At 36.9% G+C, this 16,704-nt stretch overlaps 1 protein-coding gene across 1 annotated transcript; it reads right to left on the bottom strand.

Annotated features, from left to right (window-relative positions):
* Positions 1-11,490: 11,490 nt before the first annotated feature.
* Positions 11,491-15,814, bottom strand: LOC107796696 (protein trichome birefringence-like 34). The gene is made up of 5 exons (XM_075233349.1): positions 15,275-15,814; positions 14,370-14,547; positions 13,185-13,381; positions 12,741-12,899; positions 11,491-12,118 (listed from the first exon to the last, which is right to left on the bottom strand). The coding sequence occupies exons 1-5, from the start codon at positions 15,688-15,690 to the stop codon at positions 11,767-11,769; spliced, it is 1,302 nt and encodes a 433-aa protein (XP_075089450.1). The 5' UTR covers positions 15,691-15,814; the 3' UTR covers positions 11,491-11,766.
* Between the last annotated feature and the right edge of the window lie 890 nt (positions 15,815-16,704).

Raw genomic sequence — 16,704 nt, 5'->3', positions numbered from 1 at the left:
CGTGTTTTTATGTTGTTTGATGTGATTTGAGGCCTCGACTAAATTTGTATCGTGTTTTAGGATTTGTTGGTATGTTTGGTTGAGGTCCCGCAGGCCTCGGGTGGATTTCGGATGGTTAACGGATCAAAACTGAGACTTGAAGCATTGCTCAAGCTGGGGGCCTTCTGGTGTGATCGCACCTGCGAGGGAATTGGTAGTAGGTGCGACGCCGCAGATGCGGCTGGAGTGGCGCAGAAGTGAGGTTGGTCTGGCATGGAGTATATCGCAGCTGTGGAGGGGGAAGCGTATCTACGAGTCCGCAGAAGCGGAAAGTTTGTCGTAGATGCGGAGTTTTGAAGTTTGCTCTGGGCGCGTAGGTGCTGACGCGGGGCCGCAGATGCGAGCCTTTGACCGCATATGTGGCAGGTCGGGGGTGGAGTGTAACTCCGCAGGTGCGGAGTTTTTACCGCAAAAGCGGTTAAATGGTCTGCAAAAGTGAAATGCCTAGGCAGAATTTAAATTCGAAGGGTTTGAAGCTTTTCTTATTTTTATACTTTGGAAGCTCGGTTGGAGGCAATATTTGAGAGGGGTTTCACGAGATTTCTTGAGGTAAGCCACTTTTGGTCATTTTTATCTAATTATACTGATTACCCATTGATTTTCCTCTATAGATTTGGTGTTTTTGAAATGAAAATTGGGGATTTTGACCCATGTATTAGAGAGTAAAAATTTGAGGTTTGAGTGACGATTTGGTGTCGGAATTTTATAATTTTGGTATGGTTGAACTCGTGGTTGAGTGGGTTTTCGGATTTTGTTAATTTTGGCGGATTCTGAGATGTGGGCCTGGGGTTGACTTTTTGACTTTTGTCTAAGAACTTAGCTTTATCATATGGAATTGATTCCTATAGCTTGTGTTGATTGTATTGAGTTGTTTGTGGCTAGATTCGAGTCGTTCAGAGGTCGATTCGCGAGGCAAGGGCTTATTGGAGTAGAGATTTGTATGGGTTAAGGTAAGTAACACTTCTAAACTTGGTTCTGAGGGTATGAATCCCTGAATTACATGTTATGTGATTGGTGTTGGGGTGACACACATGCTAGGTGACGGGCGTGTGGGCTTGCACCGTAGAAATTGTGACTCAGTCGATTTTGTGGTTATGCGTAGTTATCTAATCTGAGTATTATTAGTGTACTCTTCATGTGTTAGAAGAATTGAGTTGTGATTCATATGTACTCAGTCATATGCTAGTACTGTTGGGACCCACAGAGGTCGTGTTGATGTTGAATTACTTGCCTAATTTGCAATTATGTACTCAGTCATAACTGTCATCTGCATATCATATCTCAGTCTCTACTGCCATTTATTAATACATCATATTATCATTGTTTGGGCTAATTGTCATGCGATTTGTGAGCCCGATAAACTGGAGAGATTGATGACTGAGTGAGGCTGAGAGCCTGATTGTGAGTGATGTTTAAGGGATCAGGTTGCACGCCACAACAAACTTTATTGATTCATTCCATGATTAGCTTATTTTAGCACTTGGGCAGGATCCACCCCTCTGGAGTTTGACTTACCACCAGTGAGTGCAGGGACCTACTAAGTGCGAGTGTCGAGCAATTGGGAGGACTGAGTGATTGTGTAGACTGAGTGATTATGAGGACTGAGTGACTGTGAGGACTGAGTGACTGGGAGGAATGAGTGAATTGATACTCCGAGAGTATGCATATGACTTTATCACTATGTTGCATTATAGTTGGCATGCATAATTGGCATGTAGATATAGCGATGTATCATTCCTCATTTCAATCACACTTGGCATATTTTATCCGTATTATACTTAAACTATTAAACTTGAAAGCATGCCTACATGTTTGTACTGTTAAATTATGTATTTGGCATGTACCTGTTGAGATCGTCACTGCTTTCAGCCCAAGGTTAGGCTTGTTACTTATTGAGTACATTAGGTCAGTTGTACTCATACTACACGCTGCACTTCATGTGTAGATCTAGGTACTTTCAGGTATGGCGGCTGCTAGCTTTGGAGCTTTATCGGTTAGAGACTATCGAGGTAGCTGTCTTGGCGTTCGTAGACCTTGACTCTCCTTCCTTTCAGTTATTTGTACTGTTCTATCTTTCTAGACAGTGTTTTAGTAGTCAGACTATGTTATCATTTAGATGCTCATGTACTCAGTGACACCCGAATTTTGGGGGATTTTGTATTGTGTCGCGGTATTTTCTTATCAGTTAATTATAAGATTTACTATTTAAGCTTATTTCATTATGTTTTAAATTAAAGATGCATGTTTAGTTGTGAGTTATCGGCTTGTCTAGTATTGTGATAGGCACCATCACGATATGTGAGATTTGGGTCGTTACAGCCCGAGGGGCTCGGGAGAGTTTCGGAGTGTTTTGGTTCGTTTCAGGATTTGCTGGTGTTGCAGACCTCGCATTTGTGATGGCTGCAATTGCGATGGCTAACTCGCATTTGCGATAAGGAGCTGTGTGGGGTGAACCTCATAATTGCGAGGCATTGGTCGCATTTGCAATAGTGGGAAGGCGGCCGGGCTTCGTATTTGCGAAGCAGTGGTCGCATTTGCAACTTAGCAATGGGTTGCAGGGACTTCGCATTTGCAAAGTATATGTCGCATTTGCAACATTCCTGGGGCCAATAGGGTTCACTTTTGTGATCCCTGGGTCGCATTTCCAAACCTCTGATCACAAATGTGACATCTGCAGCTCGTTTTTGCTTATTTCGGGACTTAGTCTTATTTTATTACATTTTGTGCCCTAGGCTTCATTGGAGGCAATGTTTAAGGGGATTTTCACACGTAGCTAGTGGGTAAGTGATTTTTAATCAATTTTGATAATATAACTTGATTTCTTATGGAGTTTTACACAAAAATCATTGAATTTGAAAGGAGTTTTTGGGAATATTTTATTATGCTTTGAAAAATAAAAATCGATGATTTGACAGTCGATTTCGACTCGATTTTGAAAACCAATCACATATTTGAATTCGTGGGGTTATGGGTAGTCGAGATCTACCCCTAGACTCAGGTTTTGACCCGACGTGTCCGGGATTGACTTTTGTTGACTTTTTGGGAATTGGATAAAGATTGGACCTTTATTGTTTGAAATTGATTTCTTTAGCATTGTTTGTGTCACGACCCAAACTCCCACCGGATCCGTGACAGAATCTAACATTGCTTGCTAGACAAGCCAATAATTTTGCAATAACAATAAACTCATATAACAAACCATAATAATCTCAACAGCAGAATAACTATAGTATATCTGAAAAACAACAACAATAACCCAACTACAAATATCCCAATGATTTGGTGTCAACGAGTACATGAGCATTACATAATCTCAAAATACATAGTCAAATCCTTAATACAAATTGTCTGAACGATAGAACAGTGATAAAAGAAATTAACAAAAGAAAAACTTCAAGGTCTGCGAACGACATAGCAGCTACCTCGTCGTCTCCCCAAGCTAATACCGGGGCAATCTCTAGCAATCACCACGCCCGGAAGTACCTGGATCTGCACATAAAGTACAAAGTATAGTATGACTATAACTGACCCCATGTACTCAATAAGTAACAAACCTAACCTCGTGCTGAAAGCAGTGATGAGCTCGGAAGAAGGTCAGTGTCCAACACCAATAATCAATAATAACACATGATATATGACAAAGTAAAAGTAAGTAACTTAAAAGATATCACGTTCAGCTCGTTCACTATTACAGAAAATTAGACATGCTTTTCAAGTATAACAATCAAAACCCAATCTTTTACCAAAATCACTAAATTATGAGTTTATCAAGGAACTGTAATTTTCCAAACTTTCAACAACAGATAAGACATTTCATTTATCATCTAACATGAGAAAAAAATATATCTCTATGCCTACAAGTCAAATATACATGTCAAGTCAATAAAATCACAAAGAAGCCCTCATATATACTCACACTCCGCACGCTCACGGTGCCTGGCACAAGTGCCCCTCATCATCACACACACAACAACACTCAACACTGTACCGGTGCCTGGCACAAATGCCCTTCAGCAAAGCACATACATAATCATGTGCATGTGCTCGCTCTAAATACCAGACTCCAGAGGGGCGGATCATTGCCCAAGTGCAATTTAATATAAGCCAACAATCAATATAAATTTTGTGGCGTGCAAACCGATACAAATATCAATTCGTTGCGGCGTGCAACCCAATCCAAATATCAAACCTTTGTGGCTTGCAACCCGATCCAAATATAAATCACCATACGAATCTATGGCATTACACATATGAGGCATCAACAACATGTGAGAGATCATAATAAGAATGTATTGAGACAGAGATGCCATTAATGGATATAGCATCATGACAGAGAGTATGTCCACAATTAAGGCAAACAACTCAAAAACAACAAGAATACCCCTATCATGTCTCAAACAAATACGCACATAGCCTAGACATAATTTCTAACATGAATCATAACTCAAATAATCATACAAGTTGCAAAAATACGGATATAACGAAGCATGATAGAAAGACAAGTCTCATAGTAGTCTAAAGTCTACCAGGACCATGAATACCCGATGTACGCACACACGCCCGTCACCTAACACGTGCATCACCCCCAACACATCTCATATATCATAGTTCACAAGGATAATTACCTTCAAACAAAGTTTAGGTATGTCACTTGTATCAAAGCGCGTGAATCAATACTCTAAAAAGTCCTTCCCACGTGAATCAACCTCTGAGCGACTCGAGTCTAGTGAAAATAACTAAATATAATCAATAAAATCCATAAGAAACAATCCCAAACAATAAAGGTATGATCTTGAATTAATGATGCAATGTCAACCCAAAAGGTCAACCCTGGGCCTGCACTGCGGAACCCGTCAAAACTCACAAATCCGAACATCCATTCCATTACGAGTCCAAATATATGTGTTTCATCCAACTCCAACCTCAAATCAACCCTCAAATCATCAATTTTCACTCTTCAGAACCATAGTAAAAAAACTCCAAATTTCACCTTTAATTCACATTAACTAAGTGTAATAATCCATGGATAATCAATATCTAACATCAAAACTAAGTAAAATTTACTTACCCCTTTAATTGTAGTGAAAAGTCTCCCAAAAATCGCCTCTAGCCGAGCTCCACGACTCCAAATAATGAAAAATAACCAAACCCTCGAAATCATATAGGTTGCCCAGTGACTACGCATTGGCGGTTCAAAATACTGCATTTGCGAAAAAACCATCGATCCGTCGCTTCTGCGGCTCCACTTCTGTGAGATACTTTGCACTTCAGCGCCTGCGCATCTGCGCTCCATATTCCGCTTTAGCGGACTCAACCTTCCCAGCCACGCACCGTATCTATGACCAACTAGCGCTTCTACCGACTCGCATCTGCAGCCCATCCATCGCACGTACGAAAGCACTAGAACTCATAAATTTTTCAGCAATGCCATCATAGTTAAAAATGATCTGAAATCAATCTAAAATACACCCGAGGCCCCCGAGACCCCGTCTAATCACACAAACTGTCACGGCCCCAATTTCTCACCATAGGATGTCGTGATGGCACCTAATCTCTAAGACTAGGTAAGCCTAACACATGCTGATTTAATAACAGAATTGAACTATTTAATCATTTATCATAAACCATTAAATGATATACATAGCCGCAAGCGGCCAATAGTTATACATTTCTCAAAACCGGTAGTACGGAGTCATAAGCACTACTAAAACACACTACAATTTCTAAACACAATACTGTTTTGAATACAATTTAACAATAGCATAATAAAGTAAGATGGTGACTCCGAGGCCTGCGAACGTCAAGAAGATATACCTTGAAGTCTCCCGCCGTGCAGACGCAGCTCTCAACAACATAATCAGAATACCTGGATCTGCACAAAAATGTGCAGAAGCGTAGCATGAGTACACCACAATAGTACCCAGTAAGTATCAAGCCTAACCTCGGTAGAGTAGTTACGAGGCCAGGTCAAGACACCTACTAGACATAGAAACCTGTTCAAGATATACATAAGCTAATAATGGAAAGAACATCAATATAAGACCAACGGCGGAAAAATTATTGATTTACAACCAACAGTGAAGTAATAGAAACATAAATGGCAGCAAGTAGTGAACGAGTAATAAAGAAATAACATAATGATAACACCGATGAGATGTAAATGAACTCAATTAAGGAAAAACGGATGACAACTCAAATAATCAAATCTCTCCCAACGCATGGACTTACAAGTATTACCCCGAGGCACCACACCTCATAAACCACAAGTCATGAACCATAATTTTCAAATCTTACACATATGGCACCTCGTGCCCACAATAACAATCACCTTCACACGGCAAAGCTCATGTGCTACCATGTACTTTGCAACCGTGATAAATATTAATTTAGATGAACGAATGATATATTTAGACACCATAAAACATAATAACAATCTTGAATAAGGTAAGGTGTCAAATGAAATAATGAGTTTATTTTAGAAATCAAGTAAAGTAAAATAATATACAATTTGTACAAAATAGAGTATAGAATGGGTTTAGTTTAGAAACCAATTAAATTGAGTAAAAGTATCATTTTTAAACAAAGCAAAACATAAGTTAAGTTAATGAATTAAATATAAAATTTGTTAAAGAAAAATATGATAATAGTTTTAAGTAAGGTAAACATCTAACAGGGTGATGCGAATAATTTAAGAACCCAATTATAGTAAAAGTGCGATAACCATTTAGAATAATAAGGCACCGAGTGAGATAACGAGTTCAAACTTAAGAGGAATATAGACTAAAGCATGTTAATAATTATTTTATTTAAACCATTATGTTACCAATAACTCAACAGAATATGATATAGTGACTCCATGCAATTAAATTCACATTGACAATCAATTCACCAAGTTATATTGGAGGCACAGATTGGCATGTTAAAGCAACACAACAAATCACGTAGAATGCATGACTCACACAAGAAACCACAATCGTTCCAACACCAAGATAACAACAAATAATCAAACACAATCAAAATGTGGATGAATGATTGAAGGAAGAACAATGACCGTTTAAATCAACAAGTTGTTCCAACATGGAATGTACAATGAAAATCATAACCGAGGTACCGCCTCGTATTCGCATTTCATAATTTTAATCACAATCTTTCCTTATATCACCGCGTGAGCTTTACATTTAGTTTTGAAAATTATTTTTTCCGAAATAGCTTCACGCGTTATAGCCCACCTTATCTCACCGCATGGCTTCAAGTAGTTCCCCTACTAACAATATGTGTATCAAGCCAACCTTATCTCACCGCATGCATATCAACCCCTATCCTTATACCACCGCATGCGTATCAATATCACAACACAATCACAACTCGCATCACAAGTTCCCATATGCCACAACTTGCCACAAAGTCAAAAGTACCAATATTTCCAATACAAATAGCACATGTATCAACCACAATGTGTACAAGAATTTCAACAATAACAAAATGAATGAGAATGCTCAACAAGGAAAGATATCTCAAAAATTAACAACTTCGCCTCAATATGATAATGGCTTATTAACAACTTCAACACCAATAACTCAACAAGATGATATTCCACAAAATACCAACTTCAATTAAAAGTGATTCAACAATTAAAAGGTAACAAGACAATAAGGAACACAATAACTTCAACTAAAGCATATAAGAGAAAAATAACAAGTAAGAGGTAGAACAAGTGCTAACAACGTCAAATAGAGCATGTAAGAATAGATTAATGATGAGAGATATAACATATTATGACAATTCAATTAATGGCATGGAAAGAGTCTAGATAATCTAAACCGGTGAAATATCACATATAGCCCGTGTACCCACTCGTCACCTTGCGTACACGGTTTTCACATAACACAAATAGTACAATCAACCCAAATCCTAAGGGGTAGTTTCCCCCACACAAAGTTAGGTAAGATACTTATCTCAACTAGGCCAACTCAACCCTCCGAAAAGATAAGTGAGGCTTGCTCAGTTGGTAAAAGCACCTCCAGACTGTTAGGTCCTGGGTTCGAGTCACGCTGGAGGGGAAGTATGGAAACACTATAGATCCTCCTAATTTAGAGGGGTTTTATAAAATTAAAAATAAAAATAACCCCTCCAAAATAGCTTTTCCCCTAAAATTTGTCTCCACACGTCTCAAATCTAACCAAAAATGATTTAATAACATCAAACAATGCAAGAGAATCTAATTACAATAAATAAAGTTATGATCTTTATATTTTTCCAAAAAAGTCAACAAAGGTCAATTTCGGGCCCGCCTTGAATTCTGAATTTAAGCTTACCCGAGCGAAACCCGAACCAGTACAAGCTCACACGAATGAAAACCGACTCAATCGGAGTCCGATAGCTCAACCCATTCTCCAAAACATCGCTCTTGGGTGTTCATAATCCAAGAGTCCAACCCATACTAATTAGGTCTCATATCTCCCAATATACTCCTCCAAAACTAGCCCAATTCGAGTATGTTGTTCTGCTAATATAGGACAACAATATCTGAAAAGGAATCGGGAAATAAATGGCTCTAATGCATTTTCAATTTATAAAATTTAGGACATAATCCTAGGTCTTGATTTAAAGAATTAAATGGGTTTTCAATTAAAATCATGGATTAAAGCTCAAACCAAGGGATTGAATCAAACGAAAATACTTAGGTTATGGTTTAGACCTTACCCCATGGAAAAAACTTGAATAACATCCTTAAATTCTCCCAATCCCAAACTTTCAAGATGAGAAAAACTCCAACAATATTAGTAGCCAAAAACACCCAACTATTATGCCTCATTTATTATGCCAAACAATCTTGAAACTCGCTTGTGATGCCTCCAATGGATTCCTCATAAATTTTCAGTCAAGTTAGGCTTTTGAATCACTCCATCTGACCTTATAATGAAGGAGATATGTTGGTTTCAATATTTGGAAATAGTGTCGATTTTTAAATACGAATTTAATGACAATTTCTTAATTAATCTGAAAAATCTGGCAACCCAATTCTTAGTAAAATGACCATAAATTCATCATACGATATCGAAAACTTGATGATTTTAGTTGCTAAGGTTCCAAAATTATGATACGGGTATAATTTACTTAGTCGAAGCACGAATCAAAGGCCGTTTGCTCAATATGGTAACCTTTATGCTCAAATCGACGTCGAAATCAAAAACAATCACCATACAACCCAAACTTATCCAAAAATCATCGGAATTTAACCAAACTTTGTGGACATTTTCAAAATCATCATAAAAACTTTCTGGAATAATTAAACCCCGATTCCGAGTCTGTTTACCATTGGAACACTTAAAGACCATTCTAGGGTTGTTTCCACAAAAGTCAAACCTTGGTAAACTCTCACAACTTAAGCTTCCAAACAAGGAACTAGGTGTTCCAATTCAATCCAAAACCTTCTTGAAACAAAACCAACCATCCCTGCAAGTCAAATAACAATAAATACACATACGGGAAGCTTCAAAAAGGAAAACGGGGCTCAAATACACAAAATGACTGGTCGGGTCGTTACACCGAGCCCCTCGGGCTCCAATCCAAATATTCACACACGTGTAATACATCATAGTAACTCGCTCGCAAGCTCAAATCCTCAAAATAACATCAAAATTCAAGAATCGGTCATTAAAATGCAAGATTTTCAAGTTCAAAACTCAATTTCCCAATTGTTTACATAAAATGCTAAAATGGCCTTGGGTCACTCGGGACCCCAAATAAACATGCATACAAGTTTCAAATCATCATACGAACCTACCAAAATTATTAAAATACTGACCGAGGTCATTTACCGAAAACATTGATCGTGGCCAACTCTAGCCACATTTAAAGTCAAAAATTACATTTTCTTTAAAATTTTACATATAAACTTTCCGTAAATCAACACGGACAACGCACGCAAGTCATAAATAATAAAATTGAGCTATGAAAAGTTTCGAAACTTAGAAAAGGGAGCTAGTACTCAAAATAACCTATCAAGTCATTACATTCTCCACCTCTAAAACAAACATTCGTCCTCGAACGGACATAGAAATATACCTGGACTGGAAAGAAGGTGTGTGTATCTACTCCTTATATCGGACTAGGACTCCCAAGTAGCCTCCCCAATCGACTGATCTCTCCATCGCACTTTCACGGAAGAAATATTCTTAGATCTCAACTTCCGAACCTGCCGGTGTAGAATAGCCACCAACTATTCCTCATAGGTCAAATTCTCATCAAGCTGCATCGTGCTGAAGTCTAAAACATGTGACCTATCTTCATGGTACTTCCGACGCATGGAAACGTGGAATATCGGGTGTACCTCTGCTAGACTAGGAGGCAATGCAAGCCTATAAGCAACCTCCCCAACTCTCTTCAAGATCTCAATGGGCCAATAAACCTCGGGCTCAATTTGTCCTTCTTCCCAAATCGCATAACACCTTTCATAGGCGATACTCAGAGAAGAACCTTCTCACGTTCCATGTAAGCCACATCTCGAACCTTCCGATCTACCTAACTCTTTTTCTTGGACTGAGCTATGCAAAGCCGCTCCTGAATCACTTTCATCTTCCAAAGCACCATGAACCAAATTTGTGCTCAACAATCTAGCCTTGTCGAGCTCAAACCAACCAGCCAAAGAACGTCATCGCCTCCCATATAAGGTCTCGTACGTAGCCATCTGGATGCTCGACTAATAGCTATTGTTGTAGGCGAACTCCGCTAGAGGTAGAAGCTGGTCCTACTGACCTCGAAATACATATAGCATGCCCGCTACATATCCTCTAAAATCTGAATGGTCCGCTCGGAATGCCTGTCCATCTGAGGATGAAACACGGTTCTCAACTCAAGCTGCATGCCCAACTCATGCTGCACCGCTCTCTAAAAGTGTGACGTGAACTGCATGCCACGATATGAAATGATAGAAATGGGCACACAGTGTAGGTGGATAATCTCCTGGATGTAAATATGAGCCAATCACTCTCAAGAATAGGATGTCATCACCAAAATAAAATGTGCGGACTTAGTCAACTGGTCCACAATAACCCAAACAACATCATCCCCAAGGTCCGTGGTAATCTTATCACAAAGTTAATAGTGATGCGCTCCCATTTCCATTGCGGTGTCACTAACTTCTGAGTCAATCCACCCGGTTTATGATCTTCATATTTCACATGTTGACAATTCAAACACTTAGAGACATGTCCAACAATGCATTTCTTCATCTTTTGCAGTGATGCTTCAAGTCACGGTACATCTTCATGACACTTGGATGAATGACATATCGTGAACTGTGAGCCTCCTTAAGGATCAACTCTCTCAACCCATTAACGTTTGGAACAGAAATCTGGCCTTGAAGCGGCATTCAAAGTCGACCATGAAATCCTAATCGAAACCCAAATAAATGAAGGGTACTGCATTTTCTCAAATTAAACAAGTTGATTTCTTAAAGAAAGAGAAAAGTCTTATAGCAATTGTCAGTTTGTCACTTATATACAATTGCCAAATAGACCACTTACAATTTTGGATGTAAACCAAAAAAAAAAAAAAAAAAAAGCACAAGAGAAAGAGGGACACAGAAAAAGAATAAAAACAGCCCCACCTACAACCGTTTGGTCCAGGTTCAAGTCATTTGGACTAAATAAAGAAATCATTGTTGATTCTTTTGGTAAAAATGTAAAAGAACAAATTTTAAAAAGTCCCCAGTTTCTTTAACTCTCAGTAATTATTAAAAATATAAGCATAAAGAAGCTCATTCCAAACATCAGGAACTCCAGGAAGACACCAATGTATACAATCTGCATAACTATTTGGATTTGCAATCTGTTCTTCAGTTAGAGAGTCCCATTGTTTCCTATAAATAGAAGGGTGGCCTTCTTTTCTGTACTCTGATAACTGTGTTATGTTGAGTAAGTGAACATTCAATCCTCTATGTTTAAGTTCATGCATAGTTGATTCCACTTTTTTCATCATCTTTGGATCTGATCCATTTCCTTGGTATCCTTCTTCTTGTATTTGCTCTGTTTCACTGTAACAATTTTCACCTTTCGCTTTGCCCCATTCTTCAGCCCTGTAATCAGTGGCGGAGCGACATATAAAATGGTGGTTAATTTAATACTCTTTGTAAAAATGCATATATAATGTGTATATAGATCAAAAATTATATTTTTATATATATATATATTAAATTTTGAACGCCTCTAATGAATTTTCTCATTTCGCTACTAAAATGCAAGCAAACACCTAAAAAATCACCTTATGCTAATAATTGGGGTTTCCAACGTTGGTGGAGCGAATGAACAACCCTTTGGTCTATGAGGGTGTTTTAGTAAGTTTATAAGATTGGTAAAATCAGCTTATAAGTAGTTTTTAGCTTATAGTGTTTTAGAGAATAAAAAAGGCGGTTATGTTGAAGTAGAGCTGGAACTTTTCATAAAGAATTAGAAAGAGTCAGTAAGAATAGTTTAGATAATACACCAACTTTTATTTAATGAGTACCATGAATCCAAACAGGTCTCACTTAAACATTCTTGAAAGCAACACTATAGACGCTGTGATCTACTTGACTATCATTATATGAGAAAAGGTAAAAGCAAAAAAATTAAAAATACTTGAAAGGACACGCAAGCTGACTCAAACACTATCATTATCAAAAACCAAGAAATTGAAGGGTGAGTGTGTCTTTAGATTACCTTTCATGAACTGGTGACATGCTCATGAAGAACAATTGGGTTTTGGAGCGATTGACATGGATTTCCAACCAGTCAGCCCAAGTCTTCAAGGCCATTTCATAGCTTCGTAACATTTTTACTTCCTTGTAAATTCCATCTGACCTCTCAAATGAACCCCACCTGAGATGATGAATAATGATAATTATAAGTACTCCTACTTAGTAGTTATTTTGATCGTTGACTAGTCACTACCATGATTCTTGAATCTGTCTATACACTGACTGTATAATTTTTTTATATATATAAGATCACTTGAAAAGCAATTATACGTAATTGTTCCTGTTCGTAATAAGTAGAATTAACCTTAATAAAGTAGATCATATGCTACAACCAGGTTCAGATACATTGACAATAAAAATTCTTTAAATTGTCAGTTTATATAAGTTAAATCTTAAATTTACTCACAAGACTTTGATATGGGGGCGTCTCCACCAAAGGTAAGTGTTGAAGACAATAAAATCAGCATTGGTCCAACGGCTACCATGCTTTTCAATGGCATTTGCTCTAACAATTCTCTCAGGGAGACGATGGTGCACTGGGTCATCTGAGTTTGATTCCACCAATAATGGTTCCCAGTAGAATTCTATTGTTGCATTGTAATCCTGCACTTATAATGCGGACAAGTTTTTACTGTTGGATTAGCTAGTATTCGATAGATCACTGTCATATATAAAATTTAAAATATTTAATTTTTTATACATAGATAGTATAATTCTTTTACACGTTTCAGTGAAATACTTTATCTTATTTATCAAGCTATTAATCCGATCAATTATATGGACGATCATTCGGTGAAATTTTTTTTAAATTCATATATAGGTGCATATTGGCCCCCTATCTCCACAAGACATTCTTGATTTAGTAAGGCAAAATATTTTTCATAGTAGGTATAAATTAATGAGAGACAACTTATGAGTATACATAGACACTCCTACCTCAAATTAACATGAACTAAGTTGACTGCACAGTCAACTATGAAATCTGATTATCAAACTTAATCATTCGATAGGATTTCTATCTCTTTTTGACAAGTGTGAACTTCTAGAGTTTAAAGAATTAAGGTTAAAGTTTGGTCATAAGAGTTGGTCAGACAATTAAAGTAACCTTATGACGTGTAAAATAGGACAAACAAAGCATTAATCTTAAGCTTTTCTTCTTGGGGTAAACATTAAGGTGCTTTATGTAAACGCTAAAAACTTTCATTATCCTTATAAAATTTTAACTTTGTCCGTTGATATCGACTCTGACTGCTAAAAGAATGCTGTTGATCTATCAAAATACATAAAAGATGAATTATTAACCGAACAAAACAACATCGAAACTTCCAAATTTTGGCAGTACTTGAGTTATTAACCAAATCAAACAATATCTCAAATATTGTGGTGGGATGGAAAAATCCTAACCAGGAGCGCTCCTCCCTTCAAGGAGGCCTTATGCGGCGCAAATCCGTATTAGCCAAGGCCCAATACAGATTACAAATACCGAGTGGAAATCGAATAAAATTGACAAAATAACATGTGAAACTTGCAAATTTTGGCAGTTCATTTATAGTTAAGAATTTGAGAAAAACGGACTTTTTTTCCCACTTACTTTAACTTTGAAAATGATCAAGGAAGCGTTGTATCTGTAGTGCATGGATTTAAGAGAAGATTGAACTGCTGTATCTATCAAGCAAACCATGGAAACCCATTGACCTCTGTTCAATGAATCTCCCACAAACACAAGCCTTTTATTCCTCAGTTTCTCCAATAATGCTGTGGCATTGAACCTTTTTTAAGACGAAAAACATTCCACCAAAAGCTCAAAAAAGCTAAATCCAAAATACCAAAGAAAAAAGAATGCATATCATGATCACTTGCATATATATTTTTTCAAAAAAGAGACCAAACTAAACAGAAAAAAAAAAAAAAAGAAGACATGTCCAGCTCGTTCCATTGAGAAAAGTCATAAGTCATATTTCGCAATGCCACTCCCATGTGTTTTCCCTATTTCACAACGACTTTATATATTAACATTAATAATGTAAAAAACATTATACTATCAAGTCACTTAGAAAACAGGACATGTTACTTGCTACAACATAAAGTATCAATAGTGTAAAAATTCTTTACACTTTTCACTGTATATAAATTAAATCCTTTTGCGGTTGATTATATGATATGATTTCCACTTCATAGTTAACTATTTTTACTCGGGCCATCCTCTTATTATACTCTATGGAACTCACATATATAGGCGAAATTATGTAATACTAAAATAAAAGGAAACGTGGACGAAGTTATCATTCTTACGGTTCAGCTAAATCTAGTAGTTTCGGCTCAAATCCTATTTTTATATTAAAATATCCACTTAATATATATAGATAATTTATCCAGAACCTAATTTTTTAAAACTCAGAACCAATAAACTCAAAATTGTAGCTCCACATCTGAAAGGAAAAGTCTCATTTTCTGTGGATAGGAAAGAAAGAAAATAAAAAAAAAAAAAAAAAAAACCTTGGGATATCACACTGATGAGGTTGCCACCTCCAATGTTGGTAGTTCAAGTCCTTTCTTCCAAACTTCTGGCAAGCTAACTGATCAGACATAAACTTACAATCCTGTTCCTTGTACAGAGGATATGACTTGTTATCAAAAACCCACTTACCAGAAAACAAATTACACTTATCTGAAGATGACACCAAATCAACATTTTCATGACTTCCCATATCCAAATTATTGTCACTACTGCTATTACTATTACTGTTATCTTCAAACAAGAACCGGCCACTCTCTCCACTCAAATAAACGACTCCGGCCACGAGCGAAACAATTAAAAGAACAATGAGAGAATGGAAACTGCATTTGATATCCCAAATGGCCGTACCATTATTTCCTGGAACTGAAACTAGTAACTGGTGAGTTTTAGCCATGAAAAAGTTATTAATTTTGTTCTTCAATGTGGTGGATTGGAGTAGGAAAAATTTTGTTCTTCCATTGTGGTTTTTATTATGCACTAAAATTATTATGAAAGTATTTTTTTGAGGGATTAGCAGAAGTGCGTTTGGTGAGAATGAACTTTCAAGGTTTGTTAAATGATGAACAATTGGGATATTTGGAGTAAGTGGAACTGCATTCTTGGTAGTTCAGCTAAAGCAAGCTGGTCAAGTTACTTCAAAGTCATGTATTTCCAAATTTACAAAATTGCCCATGAAACTATAAATGAAGAGAAGAAATTTATAGGGGGGTGGAATATTGTTCTAGGGTGGACAAATACACTACTGCGCCTCTAGTTGTTACCTTTTTTGTGAATAATTGTGATTATTAATTTATGTTTGTGAGTGAAGTTCAGTCAACTTTTTTGTTCAAAGTGGGGGTGTTCGAATGAATTTGTGCGTATCTCAACTATTCTATCTCATACTTGCTATCTTTACCAATAAAAATATCGGATAATTCTAGCTAACAATCAAGGTTTAGACAAATTAAAAAAATCACTTTTTTCCGCTCTTAAAGAATTAAGGTTTGTCTAAGCTGTGAAATTTATACAAAGAGTATAAAAACTAAGATGGCTGATCAAAATTGTGTCCTTCCAAATAACAACTCTATATTTTAGGGTAACATTTCCTTTTTTTTTTTTTTTTTGAAACCCGAATTTCTCAGAATATGTCAACATAAACGATAGCTGCTACTATAGAGTTAAAGGAATATCAAGTGAGAAAACTTCGTCCGTGGATTACCGATACTAAAGTTCAAACTAGTAACTTTTTTCTATTTCTAAGATTACTCGAACAATGTTCACATTCCAAATATAGAATTTCGTTTGTTATTTGGTCTCTTCTTCAGGAAGTTTCATCATAACAACGAAAAGCTAATCATAAAAATTGAAAAGTAGCATCAGAATAAGAAAAGGAAGTTTTTAGTAGTAAACTACAGCAGTGTTACTTCAA

Source organism: Nicotiana tabacum, chromosome 2 (genome assembly GCF_000715075.1).
Source record: "Nicotiana tabacum cultivar K326 chromosome 2, ASM71507v2, whole genome shotgun sequence".
Taxonomy (NCBI): Eukaryota; Viridiplantae; Streptophyta; class Magnoliopsida; order Solanales; family Solanaceae; genus Nicotiana; species Nicotiana tabacum.
The sequence above is the reverse complement of the archived record's forward strand: the minus strand, read 5'-3'. Positions and strand labels throughout refer to the sequence as shown.